We start from the raw sequence: 19,388 nt of genomic DNA on the forward strand, positions 1-19,388 counted from the left end.
GGTGTTGATCAAATTAATTTCCTATGGTTCGGCTTCTTCACTTTCATTCTTTATTGCCGAACCGCTTATAACATTCTGCATGCAATCAATTCTATTTACTATACACTAATGTAAAACAATACAAGTCTATAATAATTCATAAAATGTTGCATATGATAGTCCATTACTGATCAAAGAACAAACAGGAAAATTTACATGACAAATTTCTGTCAGATTTTAGAATATTGTTCATTTGTTCTGGATGACCAATCACAATTCAGTGCTTGTTGCATAACTAAAAAATAGGAACCGATAAAACATAAAGAAGCGTAAAATCAGCGTGTAGTAAAAATCTGTTACTTGGGTGGCTTTATGTGTTTATACATAATGCTAATATAAACCTGATGATTGTCAAGAGATTTGATAAAATCGCACAAGCAACGACCAAGAATTCTGAAAATTTGCTCATAGCCATGTAATTGGTTACAACTTCACAATAAGTTTTACCCGATAAGAAAATGTACCCGAAACTACAAAAAAATAATAGAATAGATAACCCAATACGGACAAAATATCATATGTAAGAATTAATGACCTCACATTCGATTTGAAAATCCACCGTGGGCATTAGGGCCTATCTCATGCTCACTTCTACTAATGGCGTCCTTGTCAAACGCTCTTAAGCCAACTGTCAGCAAAATATTACCACAAAAGTTCTTTACAAGCAGTGATACATGCAACTGCAGTGGGACATCAACGCATTTTTACAACTAAACTTTTGACATGATCTAAATTCCAAACTAAACATTTTTTACTGACATGTAGGCCTACGCTATCTCGCGTTTGTCACGCGCAGAAAACGCTTTGATGCTTACAAAATGGACTTAATGATAAAGCTATTACAGGTTATGATAACAATTTTGCACTGCCCTCAATGTCTTGATATTGATATTCAATGTGTTGAATGTCTTGATATTCTTGCAAGTAACAATCACATTTACATACTACACGTTTGTTTTAAACACACTTTTTCATATTCTAATCCAAAGTCACAGCTGTTAGGGTCATTTCAGGGTTTAAAACTAATAAAAAAAACTGGAATTTAAACACACATAAATACACACAACAAAAATATGGAGCGGTTCATAACTGAAACGAAGATAATTGTCATTTACTGTAGTAATGCTAAAAAATACAGACGAGTAGAGTACCAATCAATGTCTGGTTTACTGGAGTCCTCAACACCATCATGACCCCAAGATCTCTTTCACTGACCGTACATAAAAAAATGTGAGATTTAAAAGTTCGTGAACTACCCATGTAAACGTTTATAATTTTTCATGTTCTTTTTAATTCCAGAAACGATCTTTTCAGTGGGAACCGATCTAGAGCCATAATAATCCACAAAATTTCCTTTAGGATTCATTAGATACATCACAATGGTGTGATCAACCTGCAACAAAACCAACTTAACATCAATTTGTAGATGCTAATAAAGAAAAAACAACTATTACCTAATCTTGTATGATTTTCAAGAGAAAGTTCTGTTTCTTAATCCTACAATAATGTTTCACTACAGATCCATTTAGACAATTTATATCAATATATGTTAGAAGTACAGGTACATACAAGCATCTATATTTTATGCATTGCAAAAATATTTAACATGAATGATGGTTAAGTGCTGCAGCCTTTTTTACACAGCATTTTTACAGTGATACTTACAATGTAGTCATTGTCCTCATCTTTTGGTCCAGCACTGAAATAAACACGAAAAGCTTTTGTCGCCTCTTTTATTTCTTGCTTGGTACCAGTTAAACCGACAAATTTTGGGTGGAATTCTTTTACATATGTGTTGATTGCTTCTGGTGTATCCCTTTCAGGGTCAACAGTGAGAAACATTGGGAGTAAATCAGGAACACTTTTGTCTGCATCTAATCAGGAAAATACAAAACCAGCATCAATCATTAAGTCTGAGAACTACTAATAAGTATGAGGTCTGAAAAATCAGAAACGAAGGACAAAAATTATACTTGACTCACCAACCAAATCTATAATTTCTGCCATCTTTTCAAGTTCTTCAGGGCAGATATCAGGACAATGAGTGAATCCAAAATAAAGCAACAGCCATTTTCCCAAGAAATCTTTCTTGCTCACACGTTTTCCTGAAAATACCCACAAAAACAACTAATGTTACAATATGGCATATTCAAACACAAAACGTATTTATATGAAAGAAATGCAAACACACCTGTGTTATCAACCAGATTATAATCTCCGGCTCCAATATCTACCTGGCTGACTTGTTGATCTCTTTGAGTTATTCTCTCTGTGCAAGATGCACGCACAATTAAGATGGGTCAATGTAAATGCAACTACTGTAAACACCATCCATAACAGACAACAAATGCAAATTTTGACATAAACACACGTATATGAAATGAAACGTAACTTACCATTTTCTTTCTTTTGCTGTAGAAGGTAATACAAAATTCCAAACCCAGTCACAACAATTGAAACAACAATAATCCTATTCCTCATAGGAAGAGGTGCATCTGTGTCAAATTCTTTTTTCTCTTCATCGGAATTATTTTCGGCAGAATAAGTGCGTGTTGAAGTAAATAGTTGCCTTGTTAACATCGATGTCAACTGATGTCTATTAGGTTGATAGCTGCACATTAACTGATTGCGCATGGAACAATGGCACACTGCTGGGTTCCACTGTAATAAATAAAGGGCAGAGTTTAAAGCATTCTAAATTTACATCTAACCTATGGTAGTATTTTTTCACCGCTGAATGCTATGAACATAAAGTGAACCAGAGAAAACACAAAACATATTATTTCCAAGTACCTTTGCTTTTATGGCAATGTCCTTCAAAGATTGTCTGAATCTGAGCATACTTGTCATTATAATTTCTGTTATTTTCTTATTCCTTTTTATTATTGATGACTTATCTTCCAACGTGCAATATTGCTACATATCATACAGTTTCTCAGCTTTTGATTTGTTAATCATCTTTAGCGCCTAAAAGTCAGCATATGTTAGTTTTTATGATTTCTATAAAAATTTGGTGACACACCGCTCAATGTAAGTGCTGTAGCAAAAATTTTTCTTAACACGCATGTTTAGAAAACTAAAATAATATGCCCTATTGGTTTCAGCCAGTACTTGCCAACCTTTTTAGGTCGTGGACCAAAAACATTTGTATCAGCATATTATGGATCACTTTTGCTATTTACACCTTAACCAAATTCAACAGAACAGACAACCGGTTTAAATATAATACACAGTATGCTAAAAAAGTAATAGTATAATTTTTGAGACATTTAAGTATCTAAATGAGGGAATCCTCAAAATTCATAAAAACAGACTTCAAAAGTTGGATATTTAGGTATTCTGAGGCTAATACGATCATTCTAAATCTTAAAGTCTGCTTGTTCATGAAAAAAGTTAAATGCCCTTTACTAAAAGAAAATTGAATCATTTGAATGCTATAACATACTGCAAAATATGCCGGAAACAAAAAATTTTTCAAAACCAGTTAGCTGCCTAAATCACCACAAAATTAAGTTGTATCAGATCGGATACTGAATCAACACCCCGATACACGCCTTCAGTGCAAATTGTAATCACAAAAGTTAACACACAAAAAATAAACAAAATAAATTAGCACAGGGTTGACTGGTACCCAATGTGTAATTTTAATTGTTTGACACTTATACAGTACAAGGCAAAATTAACTGCATGTTAATGAGTATCTTGTCAGTAAAAATTTTTTACCTGTAAATTACTATACTATAGTAATTCTTTAAAAACTAGATACATAAGATGCCAAAAAGCTGTGTGTGCTACATAGGGAACCTATGGTTTAAGCAATCATATTCGCAAAACACACTAGCGTGAGAATGCGTTTGTGACATATTTTAGCATAGGGTATACATTACCATAACTTGATGTTCCAACACACCAATTTACCATTTTTGTTTTTAGAAATCGGTGTAAAGATGAAAAAGTTTGGTGTGCAAGTTGTTGAGTCTCTTCCATAACCCATACAGGTGCCTACTTTAGGAACCTAGGCCAATGGCTTATTTATGCTAACCCTTCACCGCAAGCCATTCCCACTACCACTTTTCCCAAACAACAGATCAATAATTGATAGAATAGTTCAACTGTATAGAGCAGACCCAGAGAATTTTTATTAATTTTGACTACGTTACTGGCTACTGCGCCCAATTGGAAAGTTTAGTAAGTGCACGAAGGATTAAAATTAATTGCGAATATTATGGAAAGTGTTTTGTCTTGAAAATTACATTGTCCGGTGCACAACAAACTTATATTCCATACTGGGTATTACTACTGCCTAATGCAGTGGTTTACAGCCCGCTCTGGAGTGCCATTTCCAATACTCAGGGGTGCCGCGAGTTTTCTTACTTTATATTTATACCAGTAGCGACTCCGGAACTCAGGCTAACTCGCTTACATTAGCGTCATTTTTTTCTGTAGGGAGCGAACTGGACATTGGGGATTCTCCCCTTGTGAGAACGTTAGAGGGTCACAACCATAGACATCGGAAATATAAACACTAGATTCCTAACTTGGTAACCTAAAGTGATGCAAGCATGCGATTGACAAAAAAGCCCAAAAAGGCGCGAAAATGCATAGGCGTAAATAGGCGTAAGGGAACGTTTCAAAAGATTGCTTGTTGTAGAGCAATTTTTGTGGGGTAAAAACAATTTTATTTTGATCGTATGATCGTGTAATGAAATGATTGTTTATCGTTCCTTAGCCTGTAAGGACGACAACTTCAATTACAAAGTTTGTCTGTAGAATTGTTGTATGTCCTCGATGATAAATGAGTCTCAGGTCGTTGTTTCGCTTCTCTTAATCTTAGAATCAATTGTACACCATGACAACTGTATAAACTGGTTATATTGTTTCTTGTTTAAACGATTACATTAAATAAGACATTGTGACAGCTACATAATAAAGTCGACCACTTTCTATGGTTAACTTCGTAGACTGTAACGCATTGAACAACCATGAATAACAACACACGCAAAGCAGGCATGCACGACATTTTTGTCACGACTTAATACGATAAGCAGAGAGGAATCGATTACGTAACGCAATGCTTTGCTTTGCCGATTTCCGTAAACAAGTATTCTATGCGGCATTCGATTTGCAAGCAATTTTATAATATCATCACAATCGTATCGTATTAATGCATAATATCAACAGCTAAATGTTATTTAAACACATACAAACTAACAATATGGTTTTACAATTTTTGTAACTCTTGTAACGAAAACAACAACAACAACATGCACTTGTATTATAGTGGTTTGATACATATTTCACACATTCTTAAATAACAAAAGTTTGTTGGCATGTTGTCGGTAGCCGATTTTATTTGAAACACAAAAAGCTAACCAGAAATTTAATCAAACTTTTTAACTTGCTGTTTTGTTTAACTTTCTAGCAGCATATACCTCAGACTTCCGTCTAGGCTATCACCATATCCACCCATGTTCAGACACTAAATAAGCCACAAATAACGCGATAAAATTTTCGATAAGTCACTTCCACTTTGCTTTACAAAATAAAATTGTTTTTACCCCACGAAAATTGCTCTACAACAATCTTTTGAAACATTCCCTTACGCCCACATACGCGTATGCATTTTCGCGCCTTTTTGGGCTTTTTTGTCAATCGCATGCTTGCTTCATTTTTTCCCTAAACAACGCAATCTAGTTAGGCATCTAGTGTTAATATTTCCGATGTCTATGATCACAATGCGTTGCATAGATATTGTATGATATCTATGGTGTGTTGTTATATCAACCAATCATTTCAATTTTTTCGTCAAAAGCGCGGTGGGGACGAAAAGTCATATACAGTCAGACCTCGTTAATCCGGACCAATTCGTTTCGTCATAAAATGTCGGTTTAGCGGAGTATTCGGATTATCGGAAAAGGAAAAATCAATCAATCTTGCAAATGTAGCACCATGTTCAAAAAGCAGTATGCACCTTACTCCAATTCAAGTACTGTATGCGTATGCGTATGCGTAGGAGTTTAAAGAGTGAAAGTGCAACATTATCATGCGTAGATAATCGGCTATTGTTTTCGTCAAGAACTACTGTATGTAGGACAATCGTGAATCATTTTCGCTTCACTCTTAATAATCCGGTTTTCTAGCAAACTAGATGTCCCTGCTGTTGACCATGCATAAAAGTGCATTAAAGGGGTAAACTGTAGGCTAGTAGGCTTAGTTACGGGTTACGGTTATTCCGGTAAGCTGCTATTCCAGTTTTAGTATTCAGATAAAACTATAAAAGGTATCATATATGTATTATGTAGCTCATCTAACCTGGGTAATATATATATAGGCTAGTAGAATTGTGGGTGGTGTTTTGCCAAGACTGTTCGAACAACAATTTGTTAGAAATTTCTAAGTCTTTCGATATGTAAAAATCAACGTCTTATGTTGGGAAAAATTCCAACAGGATATATTGTGTTAATTGTCATAATTAGCCCTTATTCCTACGGAATTCTCTTGCAAATCTGATGATATTATAATGTTATTTCTGTTCTATGTCGTGTGTTTATCAACAAGCGCTGTACTATATTTTGGCCGTGTTGTTCATGACCGTGTTTTGACTATTTCCGAATTACGTCATTCGTACTACAGCACTTAACGCGTTAGTTCTGATATTGTCAGTCTGATAATAGAGTCTGTGGTTTTACAGTCTACCAAACACAGCTCTATTTTGTACTCTGAAAACAGTAATCGTTTTGTTGAGAACCAAAAATAAATGATTAATTATTCAAGACCTTGATAGTTTGGTTTTGGCACTGTGATGCTTAACTGACTATCAGATGTAAATGAACGCGCTATCAATGGAGTCAGATTAGCAAACAAACAAACAAACAAGCAACAATTAACAACAGTTCACAACCCCAACAATGCGCTCAGCTAGCAGAATATAACGTGAAATGATGGGAAAATAGTTGTTAAAAGGAGGGCGTTTCGTAGAAATTCTGACGCTGAAGATTCATATTTTAACTGAAGTAAGGAATTGGCGCTATATAAAAAGGAAGTGAAATAACTTTCCATATTTTAAGTAAATATAAAATTACACATCGAGTACTAGTAGCTGGTAAAACTGCTTTTGTTTTATTTCGTCATACAGAATTATAAGTCTATCAAAAAACCCCACCTTTAATTTAAATCCTCTATGGCAAAAGACAAGTAATGCCAAATAGCTTAAAGCATAGTATTTACCTCGGATAATTTATTTATTTAACATTTTTCCTTTCTAAATGTAATGTCACAATTAAACCGCTTGATGACAAGAGATAAAGAAAATTTGGTAAACAATTACTCACCAAAATGAAGTCTTTATTTTTGACAAGTACTTGCGTGAAAGTGAAACTGTCACGAAAAGCACGACTACAATTTTGTAAAAAAAGTCATGTTGGCAAAGTTTGCGAACTCGTATTAGAAAAATTGTTTTTTTGTAGGGTTTTACAATTAAAGTTGAGAAATGACATGTCGATAAAAGAGCCATATTTATAGTATACACAGGAACAGCCTCATGAAGATTTGCTGGCAAGTTTCCCTCGATTTTGATCACAAGGTTTTAGTTTATTGTGTCTTTTTTGTTTCATTACTTAATTTATGTCTAATATGATATTTTCTGATATGAAAAAGTAGTACTGTACTCAGATAATAATAATAATTATCAATGGCCCATAATAATATCAAATCAAGCCGTATCTACCGTATATATAGGAACTGCTAGTTTCAGTTTGTAATACTGATATTACAACATTATTATTAGCGAAATTCAGTGTTTATTTTTGTTGTGACGCTACCCAGTAATAAACTCTACAATATACAGTCTATCCAGTTGATCTATGTTGCAATACATGTAAGGTTGTTTAGCATTCTATACTAACGAGCCAAAACATATGCACTGTTTAATCATTACTGCCATTTCGTGGTCTTCAAAAAAGTCGAGAATTCTTAAAATTAGAAAATGTGAGCTAAGAATGTATATTTAAAAATGAGCATAAAAGTTGTTTTGCTCACTCAATGGTCGGTTAGGAAATGTTTGAGACTTATTTTAAGATCAACAGCGTATACGTTTTCGCAGCATGGACCTAACATGGTTGCAAACAGCAACTATAGTGCCTTTCTTTAATGCATCATTACGATCTATTATGATGTTTTGGATGACGGCGTTGAAATGAGATCATCACATCTAATTCCAAGAAGATAAAGAACATAAAAATTGTACAACTTCCGAAAAAACTTACAACACAACAAGAAAGAAAATTTTTAATGTCAAAAATTTTCAAAAAATACCGTTTTTTGCGATCAACGGCTTAATTAATAAGAGCTTTACTATATTAAAACAGAAAAAGTGCTCGATGTGACAGAAACGGATTTTATTCTAAAACTGTAACAATTTTAATTATAAGGCAATAGGAAGCAAAGCGTCCATTGAAAAGGAAGCCCGTAGATACTAATAAATGCCACGAAATATTTTTTCTAGTATTCATGTTCAGTAATCATTACAATTGCTAAATTTTAATATGAAGAAATTGTGATATTATCTATAATAAATTAAGATAATTTGACAAAACCTGCAGTTGAATTGATTTTTCATATAATATTTAAAATAAAACGCGAATAAACTTTATCATTGTTCGGCGAACTGTAAATGAACAAATCTTTTTATTTTCTGGTCATACGTACTGGAAATACAAATTTAGCTCGTTTTACATGGATTAGGGTGTTGCTTTCATATTGGAGCCGATAACTACAAAAACGATCAACATATTGTTTTGCTTATAATAAGCTGCCGGTCGGAAGACATTGTTGCCCTTTTAGGATAGGCTATAAGCCTGACTTTTTTCTGATGTCGAACAAGTTCTTCGATGTCAGTTATTTATTTGGTAACTGATTTAGCCAACTTTCTCTCGCAAATGAAATTGTCTCCATAAGCCTTTTGGTGTTGCGTAAGAAGTTTATACTGGCTTACGTAAGATTTTACATTTTTAAGCCGAATTAATATAAGGAAGAACGATATAAATGTTGTAAATGTTTGTAATACGTTGTCTCTCAACGTTTGGTGGCCGAAACGGAAAAATATAAAAACTATCTTAACCGGATTAAAATTTTGAACTTTCACTCCTTCGACCTATAAACTACAACATATACATCAAGTAACTCAGTGCTATGCCGCATGTCATCTTAAAAATATGCGATTTCTACATATCAAGTTAAATTTTACTCATGACTTCACCAATTGTCGTAAAGCATACGTCATCGTCGAACTTGTCAATTTTTAAGACGTCAATAACCTTCTATCGCAATGTTTGCCTGGAATGGAAGTAGAATTAAAAATACTTCCCGGAAGCAAATCTTTGTCTACGTGAAATTATAACGCAAGCTAGTCACGCTGATTACCGTAACTCATTCATCGCTTTAAAAAAAAGCTTAAACGCGCAAAATGTTGGTTTAATGCGACATTCACGATTTCCTATAAAAGTGCACGCATTCTCTGGCTTGACAGAATTGCGTTGCGGAAGACAGTGCAAATGAGAACTACAGTCAAATGTTAATTGCTGAAGCGGCATATAGGGTTTGAAAATGTTTCAAGAAATCGCGTGCATACTACATTGGTTAAGTCAGCTTTAATCGAAACGTTCTTCTTGCTTCTTATACATTTTTTCAAGCTACTATATCTTTAAAGAGAGCAGAAAAATTGAAAGGTATGATTTTTCTATATTGTAAAATCCTAGTGCAAATGCCACTAGAAATACTAGCTGGATTTGGAAAAGACACAGCTAGGCAGTTTTGTATGTGGCTGTAAATTTTTAGGAAGAGAAACCTTTGAATGAGACCTAGGATTGGAACCATGACAAAGAAACCCTCCATTAAGAAAGTCACATAACGCGTCATGCGTTCGTACTATCAATACAGTATTTCTGCTGAGTATTTCGCAAAACATTAACAAAAATATTGCAGTTTATGCTCTGGTCGATATTTATCTTTAACAATCTAATCGTTATTTTCATCATATTTATTGCAGTTCATGATAAAAACGATAGTTATCTCTTCTTTATTCGTCATTCTTCACAAGTCAATTACCAGCAATTTAGTAAAAGGGGATTTTTGAGTTATTCATTTTGAAATTCCAGAAGTCAACGTATCCTTCGGTACGAACTATACGGTATCACATTCTAAGGCTGTTGTTTAAAATTGGCAAAAACAATTTGTTTCAAAACAATAGAACTCGATGAAGAATTAAGATAACAAACAAAATCCGATGAAATCGAAACGTGTGCTGAGCTTGCCTTTGACTGAATCACAACAAAGCATCGCCCAAAAAACACGATTGTTAGAAGTAGTTCTGTACATAGTTATAAAGAACGGTTTTCGACTTTGCCGAAACGAGGGAAGCAGAAATTCGTCGAGTTCGTCCTATGACGAATAAAAAAATCGCGACTAAAGTATAAACAAAATACACGACAAACAAAACAACCTAAAATAGCAATTGTCCCACTAGATAACGACGATTGAACGAAGGATAAAAGTGTCTAAGCTGCCCTGTATAGAAATGAAAATACAAAATTGTAAAAGTGCAAAATTAAAGATTACACTTATAGGATAGAATTCATTGCGACACGTACTATGGCAGCCCGCGGCTACCTTTGAGTCGTCATCTCATTTTTCGCATATAAGTCTTTAGAGCGGGAATTGAATGTATTTTGTTATAACTTGAACAGCCAATGGCCTTGTCTACGTGTTTATGGAAAATCAACTTAGAGTGTCTATAAATATCGCCACGGGCGGTGACAGTTTGTGCCATTTACTTAAATTTGTACTCCACGGTTCACTCGCCCCCAGAAATCGATCGCTTTATGACGTAACCTATTACGCACCGATTATGACGTTTCACGAGTTTGCTTAGATGTTTTTAGAAATATTTTTTTCAGAACTATGGCTTTTAAAAGATGGTCATCTGCTGACCGGGCCGATAGAGCAATGGTGTGTTAATGAAGATATAGCCAAGCTGTTACCGCAAAAGATCAGAAAGTACCGTGGAGGCTAATTAGGTTTCTTTCGTAAAAATCTAGTCAGAATTCTTTCATACGATTCGTGCATGGCCGAGTGCGAATCCTACGTCACGGTGACTCGATGCCGGAGGCTGCACTGCTTTTGAGATCAATTTAAATCTTATACGATGTCTATCCGGATTTAGAACTTATGACGTAGAAAGAATTGCATGTATGTTGCTCTCGGCATAGTAGCGATTATTTTGAGTTATTTTGAGATAGTATCGGAGAAAAGTACCTTTTAATAGATATAAAGACAATTAATGATAAGGCCAAGTGCAAAATTAAATGCGCGGTTGGGTTCTGCATAATTTCATTTTAGTTTTATTTTAGAAACTTTATAAAACATGAAAAATATAAGTCACACTTGTCAATTTGAAAATGGAATTTTTATGATTAGGCCGTCAGTATCGCAGAGCAGAGAAGGGACAACGGATACAGAACTAATAATTAAACTTCTTTTAAACCAAGACTGATCGGTTTACAAGGAAATGATTGCAAATGGTTTACCTTAGCAATAGCTTTTGGTTAAGAGTTAGCGTTAATAGTTAAAGTTTTATTGCTTGAGGCAATCAAAGCAAAGAAAAAAATATTCTCGGTTAGCGAGACCTTTGTTGTTATCAGAAAGATCTAGGCTTGATATGCCAAGCAGCAAACGGAATTTTATAGTAAAACACTATCCGGTTTGGCCTGTTTTAGATCAGACATGGATAACTACTATTTCAGTTATAATAAGAAATGCCTAAGTTCTTGTTGGACCAGATATTTAGCTGCTTAAACTTAATGTATTAGTAGCAGTGAAATTGTGTAGTTTTGAATAACTAAACCTCTTTATTCCAACTTTGATCAGAAAAAATAAAAAGTAAAACGTTGCCAGTATTTCACCAAGAAATACTTGATACAAGAACTTTCTGAAGGAAAATTGAAAAATTCATCTTTAAGTACCAGTTGTATTTACCAACTTCAAGGAAATACAAACCTGTTGTGTTATACAAGTTTCTACATGATGGAGCATTTGTTGGTTGCCTTTTTGGTTTTCGCAGGTACAGTAAGCAGGTTTTTACTGATAGATACCGATTACATCCAATTTGATGTATAGAACATATTGCAAAAAGGTGAAAAATTAAAAGTTTTTCGAGAATCGTGGAATTTCATTTCTAGAAAATATAGAATTGTGGCTTGGTGATATAAATTGGAATGAACAAGGGACAAAGTTTGCCAATTGTATATAAACATAGTACCATTGTTCAGTCCCAATTGCTATTTTGCTTTGGAAAGGAGATAATTAATCTTTTCCTGTTGTGTTCGTTCCTTCATTGCTATTTTTCGCTTCATAAAATCACGAAAAGCGTCAGTATCCTGCATGCAGAGTATATCAAACCGAGTTAGTGATATTCTTAAATCACGATTAGCCTTTTAGTAAAACCGTCGCGTCTTACACGCACGACACGATCAGTCCGGCCGCTGCACCGATCGGTTCCTAAAAATTGTTGCAAAAGCAACATTCAGCTCACGATCTGTATGAAGATTCACAACATTTCGATTTTAACGGTCTGCCAATCATCGTGTGACGTGTAAACTACTTAACCCTGTCCCACTTCGCTCATATACTAGCCCGTAACGCTTTTCATTGACCAGCGCTATTGCCTAACGTCTCAAGCATTGGTTGTCACGTCATTAACTTGTAACATATCATGTTTTATTTCAGGATATCATTTAGCGACGTCACAGCAGCAAAGTGGACCACACCCACGTAAGTTTTTCTATGAAGTTATTATATGATATTTTTGTGGTGTCGTGTCATCATATACGCCCTTTATTGTATAGTCATTTCGATATTTAAAGCCACATACGTAGCCTACAGTGAGATTTTATATCTATGTAAAGTGGATATGATATCTTCAATGTTTGGGAAAAAGAAGATTCTAATCTTTGGTAATCATAAACTTTACAGCAATTTTACTAACGTTAGATGAGAAGGAACTCAAAAGATATTTAATAAGCTAAACTGCTTCAACGAGCTGAACTTTTCACCAAACAATAAGAAATGCGCAGCATAAACAATGCAAATGACACGTTACAAAGTGATTTTTATCAAAGGTTCTCACAGAGCTATAGCAAAACTTCAATCACCTAATTTATAATAATTAATGAATCGTTTAAACATGTGAAAAATTTTATCCTTAAGTTGACGTACTTGCTATCATATTAAATCATTAAACAGTTATTTTCATAGCTCTGATTAAAGGCACTCAATTATTTTTTATTCCCATGCTGTAATTTGGCCTGTAATTTAACCTGTTATTACATTAGGGCTGGTGTTTAATTATTGTGTTATACGTTAGCATGGTATTTCAAAAATCAAGTCGTGACAATTGATGTAGTCCTTAATAGCTGTTCCAATAAAAAAACAAACTTTCATCTTATTCTTGATATAAGGGTTTAATGCGAAGCACCTGCTGCCCAGTGGTGAGAAACAGAAAAAAGCCTACATTTAGCTTCGAGTCCAAGTCACAAAATAATCGCCAATTATAGGATAACCACAAAACTTATTCGTTGCTATTTACATGAAAAATCCAGCAAAAAGTCAAACATGCCCACAAAAGTTCCTTTGTGTATATTACATGCTCCACATTTTATAGTTGACAAAATGGCGACTGTGCTTTTCATTAACAGAATTACCAGCTCCAGTTGGACTCTCTGTCGGATCGATCTTTAGTAACGGTATTGGCGAGAATTGGGCTATAGTTGAATGGTTTCCAGAAAAACTTGTAGACAGCTACATACTCAGAATATACAGGTAAGGGTATTTTTTATAAAGATAAGGTTAATTATTTGTCAGCTGATTATATTTTATCTTTGTTTCTCCAGAAAACGGGACAACATCTTGTTCAAGCAGATAGGAAACGTAAGAGTGAACATCCATAACGTTACTGGCCTTGACGCTGGCACCGAATACGAGGCGACGGTGGCAGCCATATACATTGTGGAAACATCCGGACTTCGATTGACGACTCGTGAGACCGAAAGAGAAACTTTCCGAACACGTAAGATCAACGAGAGTTTATACTTGTGTTTGCTATTATTGCGAGTAGTTTACGCTGATTATTTTTGTAAAGTTGAAATGTGCAAGGGTGGGCAAGTTTTTCTGGATTGCTCCTCTCACTGCATTCACTCGTGCGACGACCCTGATCCTTTGTGCGATCGTCGATGCGTTCCAGGATGTGGTTGTCCTCTCGAGGCTGTCATCTGGAACAGAGGAAGATGCATAATTCCACAACTTTGCCCGGCTCCAATCGGTAACTTATGATTCATTTCAATAATATGATTGACAAGACGTTACATTTCGAATGAGCCAAAATCAGAAAAACTCGCGTTCGATTTCCAATTTCTTTTAACGCTTTTTTATAAGTCCCCATTATTTTCCTGTAAACTTTTTGTCTTTGTTTAAAAGTTAGGTTTTAAAAGTATCGGTTATCTACGCAAGACGTAAAAATCAGCAGATCATCTTAAGTTTCAAAATTCACCAAAAATTCGGAAAATTTAAGGTACAACTTAAACGCAGGTGTTGTGTCTGAGCATCCTGCGGTGAGCAACATCCGGAGACTGCCAACATTCGGGGATCAACTTGTACTGACCTGGGATAAAGTTGCCATGGCTTCTGGATACACTGTTAAGGTTAGTATTGTTATACCCAACTTTAATGAAAAGAGAATTTTTTCTGAACCTTTTAATTGTTATGTCTATATATGGGCTCTTGCAGGTACTCCTAGACCACGATCGCAAAAGTGTGGTTCAAAGTGTAAGAGTTTCGGCACCCATTGTCGGCATTGAAAGCCTAACTCCCGGCGAAACTTATGCATTCCGGATAATTCCAATTTTCCCTTCTGATGCACCGGCAGGCAGAGCTCTTAACTTACCCCCTACTAATGTAAGGATTAGCAATGTCGGCAGAAATAGTTTCCGTGTTAGCTGGGACGTCACTGAGAAAGCCGCGGTAAGTGAATCCAAATTGCGATAAAATGTTAGACACATTTTTTGAGTTAACTTTGATTAATTATAATTATATTGAGTGGCAAAAGGTTATAGTTTGATTATTTCCTTGAGTGAAAAATTTACAGAAGTTTAACTTCCTCTGACAAAAACGATAAAATAGCAATATTTTTATCGATGAACAGAGATATTCGGTCATTCTGTACGACGAGGACCAACGCAGCGTGCTTTACGAGAACGATAAGATTGCTTCAAACTCTATTATAATCGAAAACCTCTCCCCCGGCTCCGTGTACTACGTTACGGTGGCAAGCGCTAATCGCCAACAAAATATCGGATACGAGAGCACACCTCTTGAAGTTAGGACACTGGGCGAACCTGTAGTCCCAAGATCAATGATTATCGCCCATATTGATTTGCCTACCACCCCGACTACTTCTACCACCACTACTACTACGACAACAGAAGCACTAACTGCGTAAGATAAGCCTCTATTTTTTCAAATGATATTGCTATTATTTTTCAAAGAAATTAAACAGCGCAAAACAGAGTTTTATATTGTTGTCAGAGTTTGGGAAATAAAGTATGAAGCTAATGCGTCGTTTTATTTTACAACGTTTAATTTTACAGCTTGCAGTAATAAGCGCTACATCTTCTACATATTCAGCATTGTAACATGGAGAATTTTAAAATACTTATTCGCTATCTTTTTTGTTGCTGAAGTTGCCGTCAGAAGTATCGAACAGTCGAAAAATTTTACGAAAGTTTTCCGGATGAAGTCGGTCCCAGGTTTCCGAGATGCGATGAAACCGGTCAGTATTTCACAACCGAGTGCTCAGAGCAGGATTCCAGTATCTGCTGGTGCATTCACCCTGAAACCGGGAGTAAGCTCCTGGGCAGCAACTTTGGAGGAGATAATTCCCTCGTTCCTATAGATTGCGACCACTGTGAGCACAGTTTTCTTCTTACTATAGCCTATGCTTGCTTGAGTTGTACTAAGCATTAATTGAATTAATGCTATACTTGAAATCTAATAACTTAGATAAACAAAATATAACATAGTGTAATGTATAGCTTACGATGCGACATGCTTCATATTCATTATTACTCGAACAAACAAAATACTTCGTAGAAATATATGCATGATTATGAAAACACATAATGTCATTATATATCTACTCAAAACAAATCAACGAACATTAGTGCACTTACAGGTGACTTTTTTCAAACGAGTCACATTAATTCGATTTTCGCAGATGGCGAATTGGTGACCAGGCCACTTAACTTGAGAGTCAGGGTCCAGACGAGCAACCTGATTGAACTTGAGTGGGACTCTGTGCCGGAAGCTGCGGCTTATATTGCTTTTGTTGAAGACGGTCTTGGCGACCCGAAAACGTACTTAATTGAAAACGACCTCACCACACACGTGTTCAGTGAACTTACGGCTGGAACTATGTACTTGTTTGGAGGTATATGCAGTAAATAAAAAGCACGCATACTTACATACATGCAATTTTATAAAAAAGGTATTTAAGATATACAATTTTATCAAAAGTAAGACGTCAAACTTGAGCCGTCACTCTACAATATTTTAGTATATCTTTAGTGGAGTTGAAGACTAATCATCTGAATTTATGTTTTCAGTTTATGTGATTGATGATCTTGGTTGGTCTAGCATAATTCACTTTACCGGTGGCAAAACTCTCGTAGTCGATCGCCCTGTAGGAGCTCGTGTCGTGGAAAATATTGGTGGAACGTACGTTAGATTAGTAACTTGAGACTAATGCCTACAATACTAAAATTGAAATAGCTAGTTAATAAACAACATGCACGAATGTCGAAAGTTTGCGAATTAATTAATTTCATTAGGTGACGTTGACGTTTTAGTCGTACATGTATTCAAAAATACTCCTTGCTAACCGAAAAGTTTGCCTGCCAGTTATACTCTTGTTGGATATTAGTAGGCTTAATGCCTTATTCCATGTTTATGTCATTTTTATAATACATCAATTTCCAGGGTTGTAGTCCAATGGCGAAGTGAACCGTCGGCTGAATATTACAATGTCGAACTTCAAAACGCAGCGGGCGACATCTTACGAAGTTTTAGCGAAGTATTTGACGACAGCGTAACATTCACCGGGCTGCAGGTCCAGGAGAACTATCAAGTTCAAATAAGGTACCTAGAAAAGACAAGAGTTTTTGCATTTACAGAAGCCGGGTTCGATCCAAAAACTTGGTTCACCTAATTCGATGATTATTTTCTCAACAGGGCCGGAATAAAATTGCCTGACCCAAACGATCCCGCCGTCTTGGTTGAACATGAAAGTGAAACGACCTTGATTCGGTTTGTTGCTCAGTGTCAATTGCCTCCTCTCGACGTCATTTTCGTCTTGGATACGTCGGAGAAAGTAGGGTGGGATGGATTGCAGAAAGTGAAGGCGCTCATGTCGGATCTTTCTATTGCTTTTCCGGCTATCGATGATACCTCACCCACAGGAACTCGACTAGCAGCTGTGAAGTACTCCCGCTCTCCCCGGGTCATGTTCCCTTACGACCGGTAAGTCACCGACGAAGGCGAGATTTCACCGACTGCTGTGCATCATTGCTCGAGGTAGCAAATCGACTTGACAACTTTTCTTTCTTTCTGTTTAGATTTAGAAGAACTGCTGATGCCGTAGGAGCCATCCGTTACCTACGTTATAACGGCGGAAGTACATTGAAGACTGGCTTGGCGCTGAATTATGTCACCCGTCACTTTTTCACAGCGCCAGCTCAGGACGGATACGTAAAAAGACTTGACGCACTTAATGTAGTGATCATATTTAGTGGAGGTACGCTATGGCAAAATATTGATAGACCAACTGTTCTTTTTAATAAACAAGCCGTGCTTTCCGCTTTCGGTGCCTGCTGGCAATAACCTCTACTTAAGTCAAGAAGTTGTTCAGTATTTTGTTTCCCTATTTTACTTGTTGTAATCTACAGAGATTATTCATACTTGTAACAGTTAGTAAAAGACGCTTTTATTTTTTCAGGAAAAAGCACCGATGATTCTATTTCGATCCAAGCTAGCAGGTTAAAAGCTCTGACCAATGTAATTGCGATTGGTGTAAAAGACAGATCGGATGGGGGCGAATTGAACACGATTGCTTCTGGTCCGGAGTTGGTCTTCATGGCCGATTCTTACAACGGCGTGCCCAAACTGCGTGACAACATCATGTCGGTTATGTGCAGTCTTTCCCAGCCTTAAGCTAACGTAAACGGCACGTAAATATTATGGACAAAGCCTTTCTCTGTGCTTATGGCGAACGTTCTTGTACAATGAAAGATTCTAAAAGGTTAAAGTGGTGTAAAAATAATTCTTTGAAACCGTAACCTTAAGATATAATGACCTGTATTATATTACTTTACGGCACCGATAAGCAGACACTGTTTCTTCTTTAAGATCTTGCTGAGGTTTTACTTTCGAATTGTTGTATAAATTTGGTGTTTCATTAAAGCAAATTTACTTTTCTCTTGGAAAAAATACGTGGGCATGTTCCTATATTCTCTTATTTCTTTTCAATTAAATTGTTTTCATTATCTGCTCGTTTTATTTATACAGTTTTATTTTGTTGTCATGTACACAAAGTCGTAAAGAGGTCTATGAAAATAGAAAATTGTCAATGTAATAAGGAACGGACGTTTCCCTTAATATGCAACCTTTTCGAATATCTTAAATATAGTCTACCGGTAGAATATGTGGTTTTAACTTTTTGTTCATGTTGACTGCGCAAAGTAGCGGAAAGTCAGGTAATATGGACCTTGAGGTAATTTGGACCTCTTCTAATTTCTTTAATATAAAAGAGATTTAGGAAAAACAAATTATATGATAACAAACCTTAAGAGTAAACAATAAAAAATTCCTAGTAGCAAAACTTTAATTTTATGTTTATTTCTTACACCAACCCGGAATAAAATTTTAACTACTTCGATCTTAATTTTCGAAATCAAATATTTTTTATATTTCTTCCCTTATTTTTATTTAGTTTGTTGACTGATTGATTTTCCGTTCCCTCGATGGCAGTACTTTGCAAGACATTAACAATCGCAAGAATAACCGTTTTTATTTTGGTTAGATTTAATGTTGTTGAAGAGTATAGTCAAAATTTGTGATATGGATCCTCAAGGCGTTTGTAATATAATCTCCCATCCGATAGGATTAGTTTTTTGATCTGTAAAGATTGAGTTTCAGGTTATAGCGTAGGATATCTATATATCAGTTTAAACCTAAACAAGTAAGTCAAA

At 35.5% G+C, this 19,388-nt stretch overlaps 3 protein-coding genes across 3 annotated transcripts in view; 2 read left to right on the forward strand and 1 right to left on the reverse strand.

Moving 5' to 3' along the window:
• The window catches only part of LOC143465768 (ATPase family AAA domain-containing protein 3A-like), a 56,194-nt gene that overhangs the window by 28,056 nt on the left and 8,750 nt on the right, over positions 1-19,388 (forward strand). The gene's annotated exons all lie outside the window — the stretch shown is intronic.
• Positions 991-3,138, reverse strand: LOC143465867 (protein SCO2 homolog, mitochondrial-like). Its single transcript, XM_076964382.1, has 6 exons — positions 2,833-3,138; positions 2,436-2,700; positions 2,231-2,308; positions 2,022-2,144; positions 1,705-1,913; positions 991-1,432 (listed from the first exon to the last, which is right to left on the reverse strand). Exons 1-6 carry the CDS (start codon positions 2,887-2,889, stop codon positions 1,292-1,294), a joined length of 873 nt encoding a protein of 290 aa, XP_076820497.1. The 5' UTR covers positions 2,890-3,138; the 3' UTR covers positions 991-1,291.
• LOC143465212 (collagen alpha-1(XIV) chain-like) lies at positions 11,938-18,841 on the forward strand. Its single transcript, XM_076963402.1, has 15 exons — positions 11,938-12,154; positions 12,820-12,864; positions 13,788-13,911; positions 13,983-14,158; positions 14,231-14,410; positions 14,677-14,789; positions 14,875-15,108; positions 15,290-15,582; positions 15,828-16,051; positions 16,361-16,573; positions 16,749-16,860; positions 17,122-17,280; positions 17,374-17,661; positions 17,757-17,935; positions 18,137-18,841. Exons 1-15 carry the CDS (start codon positions 12,115-12,117, stop codon positions 18,349-18,351), a joined length of 2,595 nt encoding a protein of 864 aa, XP_076819517.1. The 5' UTR covers positions 11,938-12,114; the 3' UTR covers positions 18,352-18,841.

The sequence above is a fragment of the Clavelina lepadiformis genome, chromosome 7, assembly GCF_947623445.1.
Source record: "Clavelina lepadiformis chromosome 7, kaClaLepa1.1, whole genome shotgun sequence".
Taxonomy (NCBI): Eukaryota; Metazoa; Chordata; class Ascidiacea; order Aplousobranchia; family Clavelinidae; genus Clavelina; species Clavelina lepadiformis.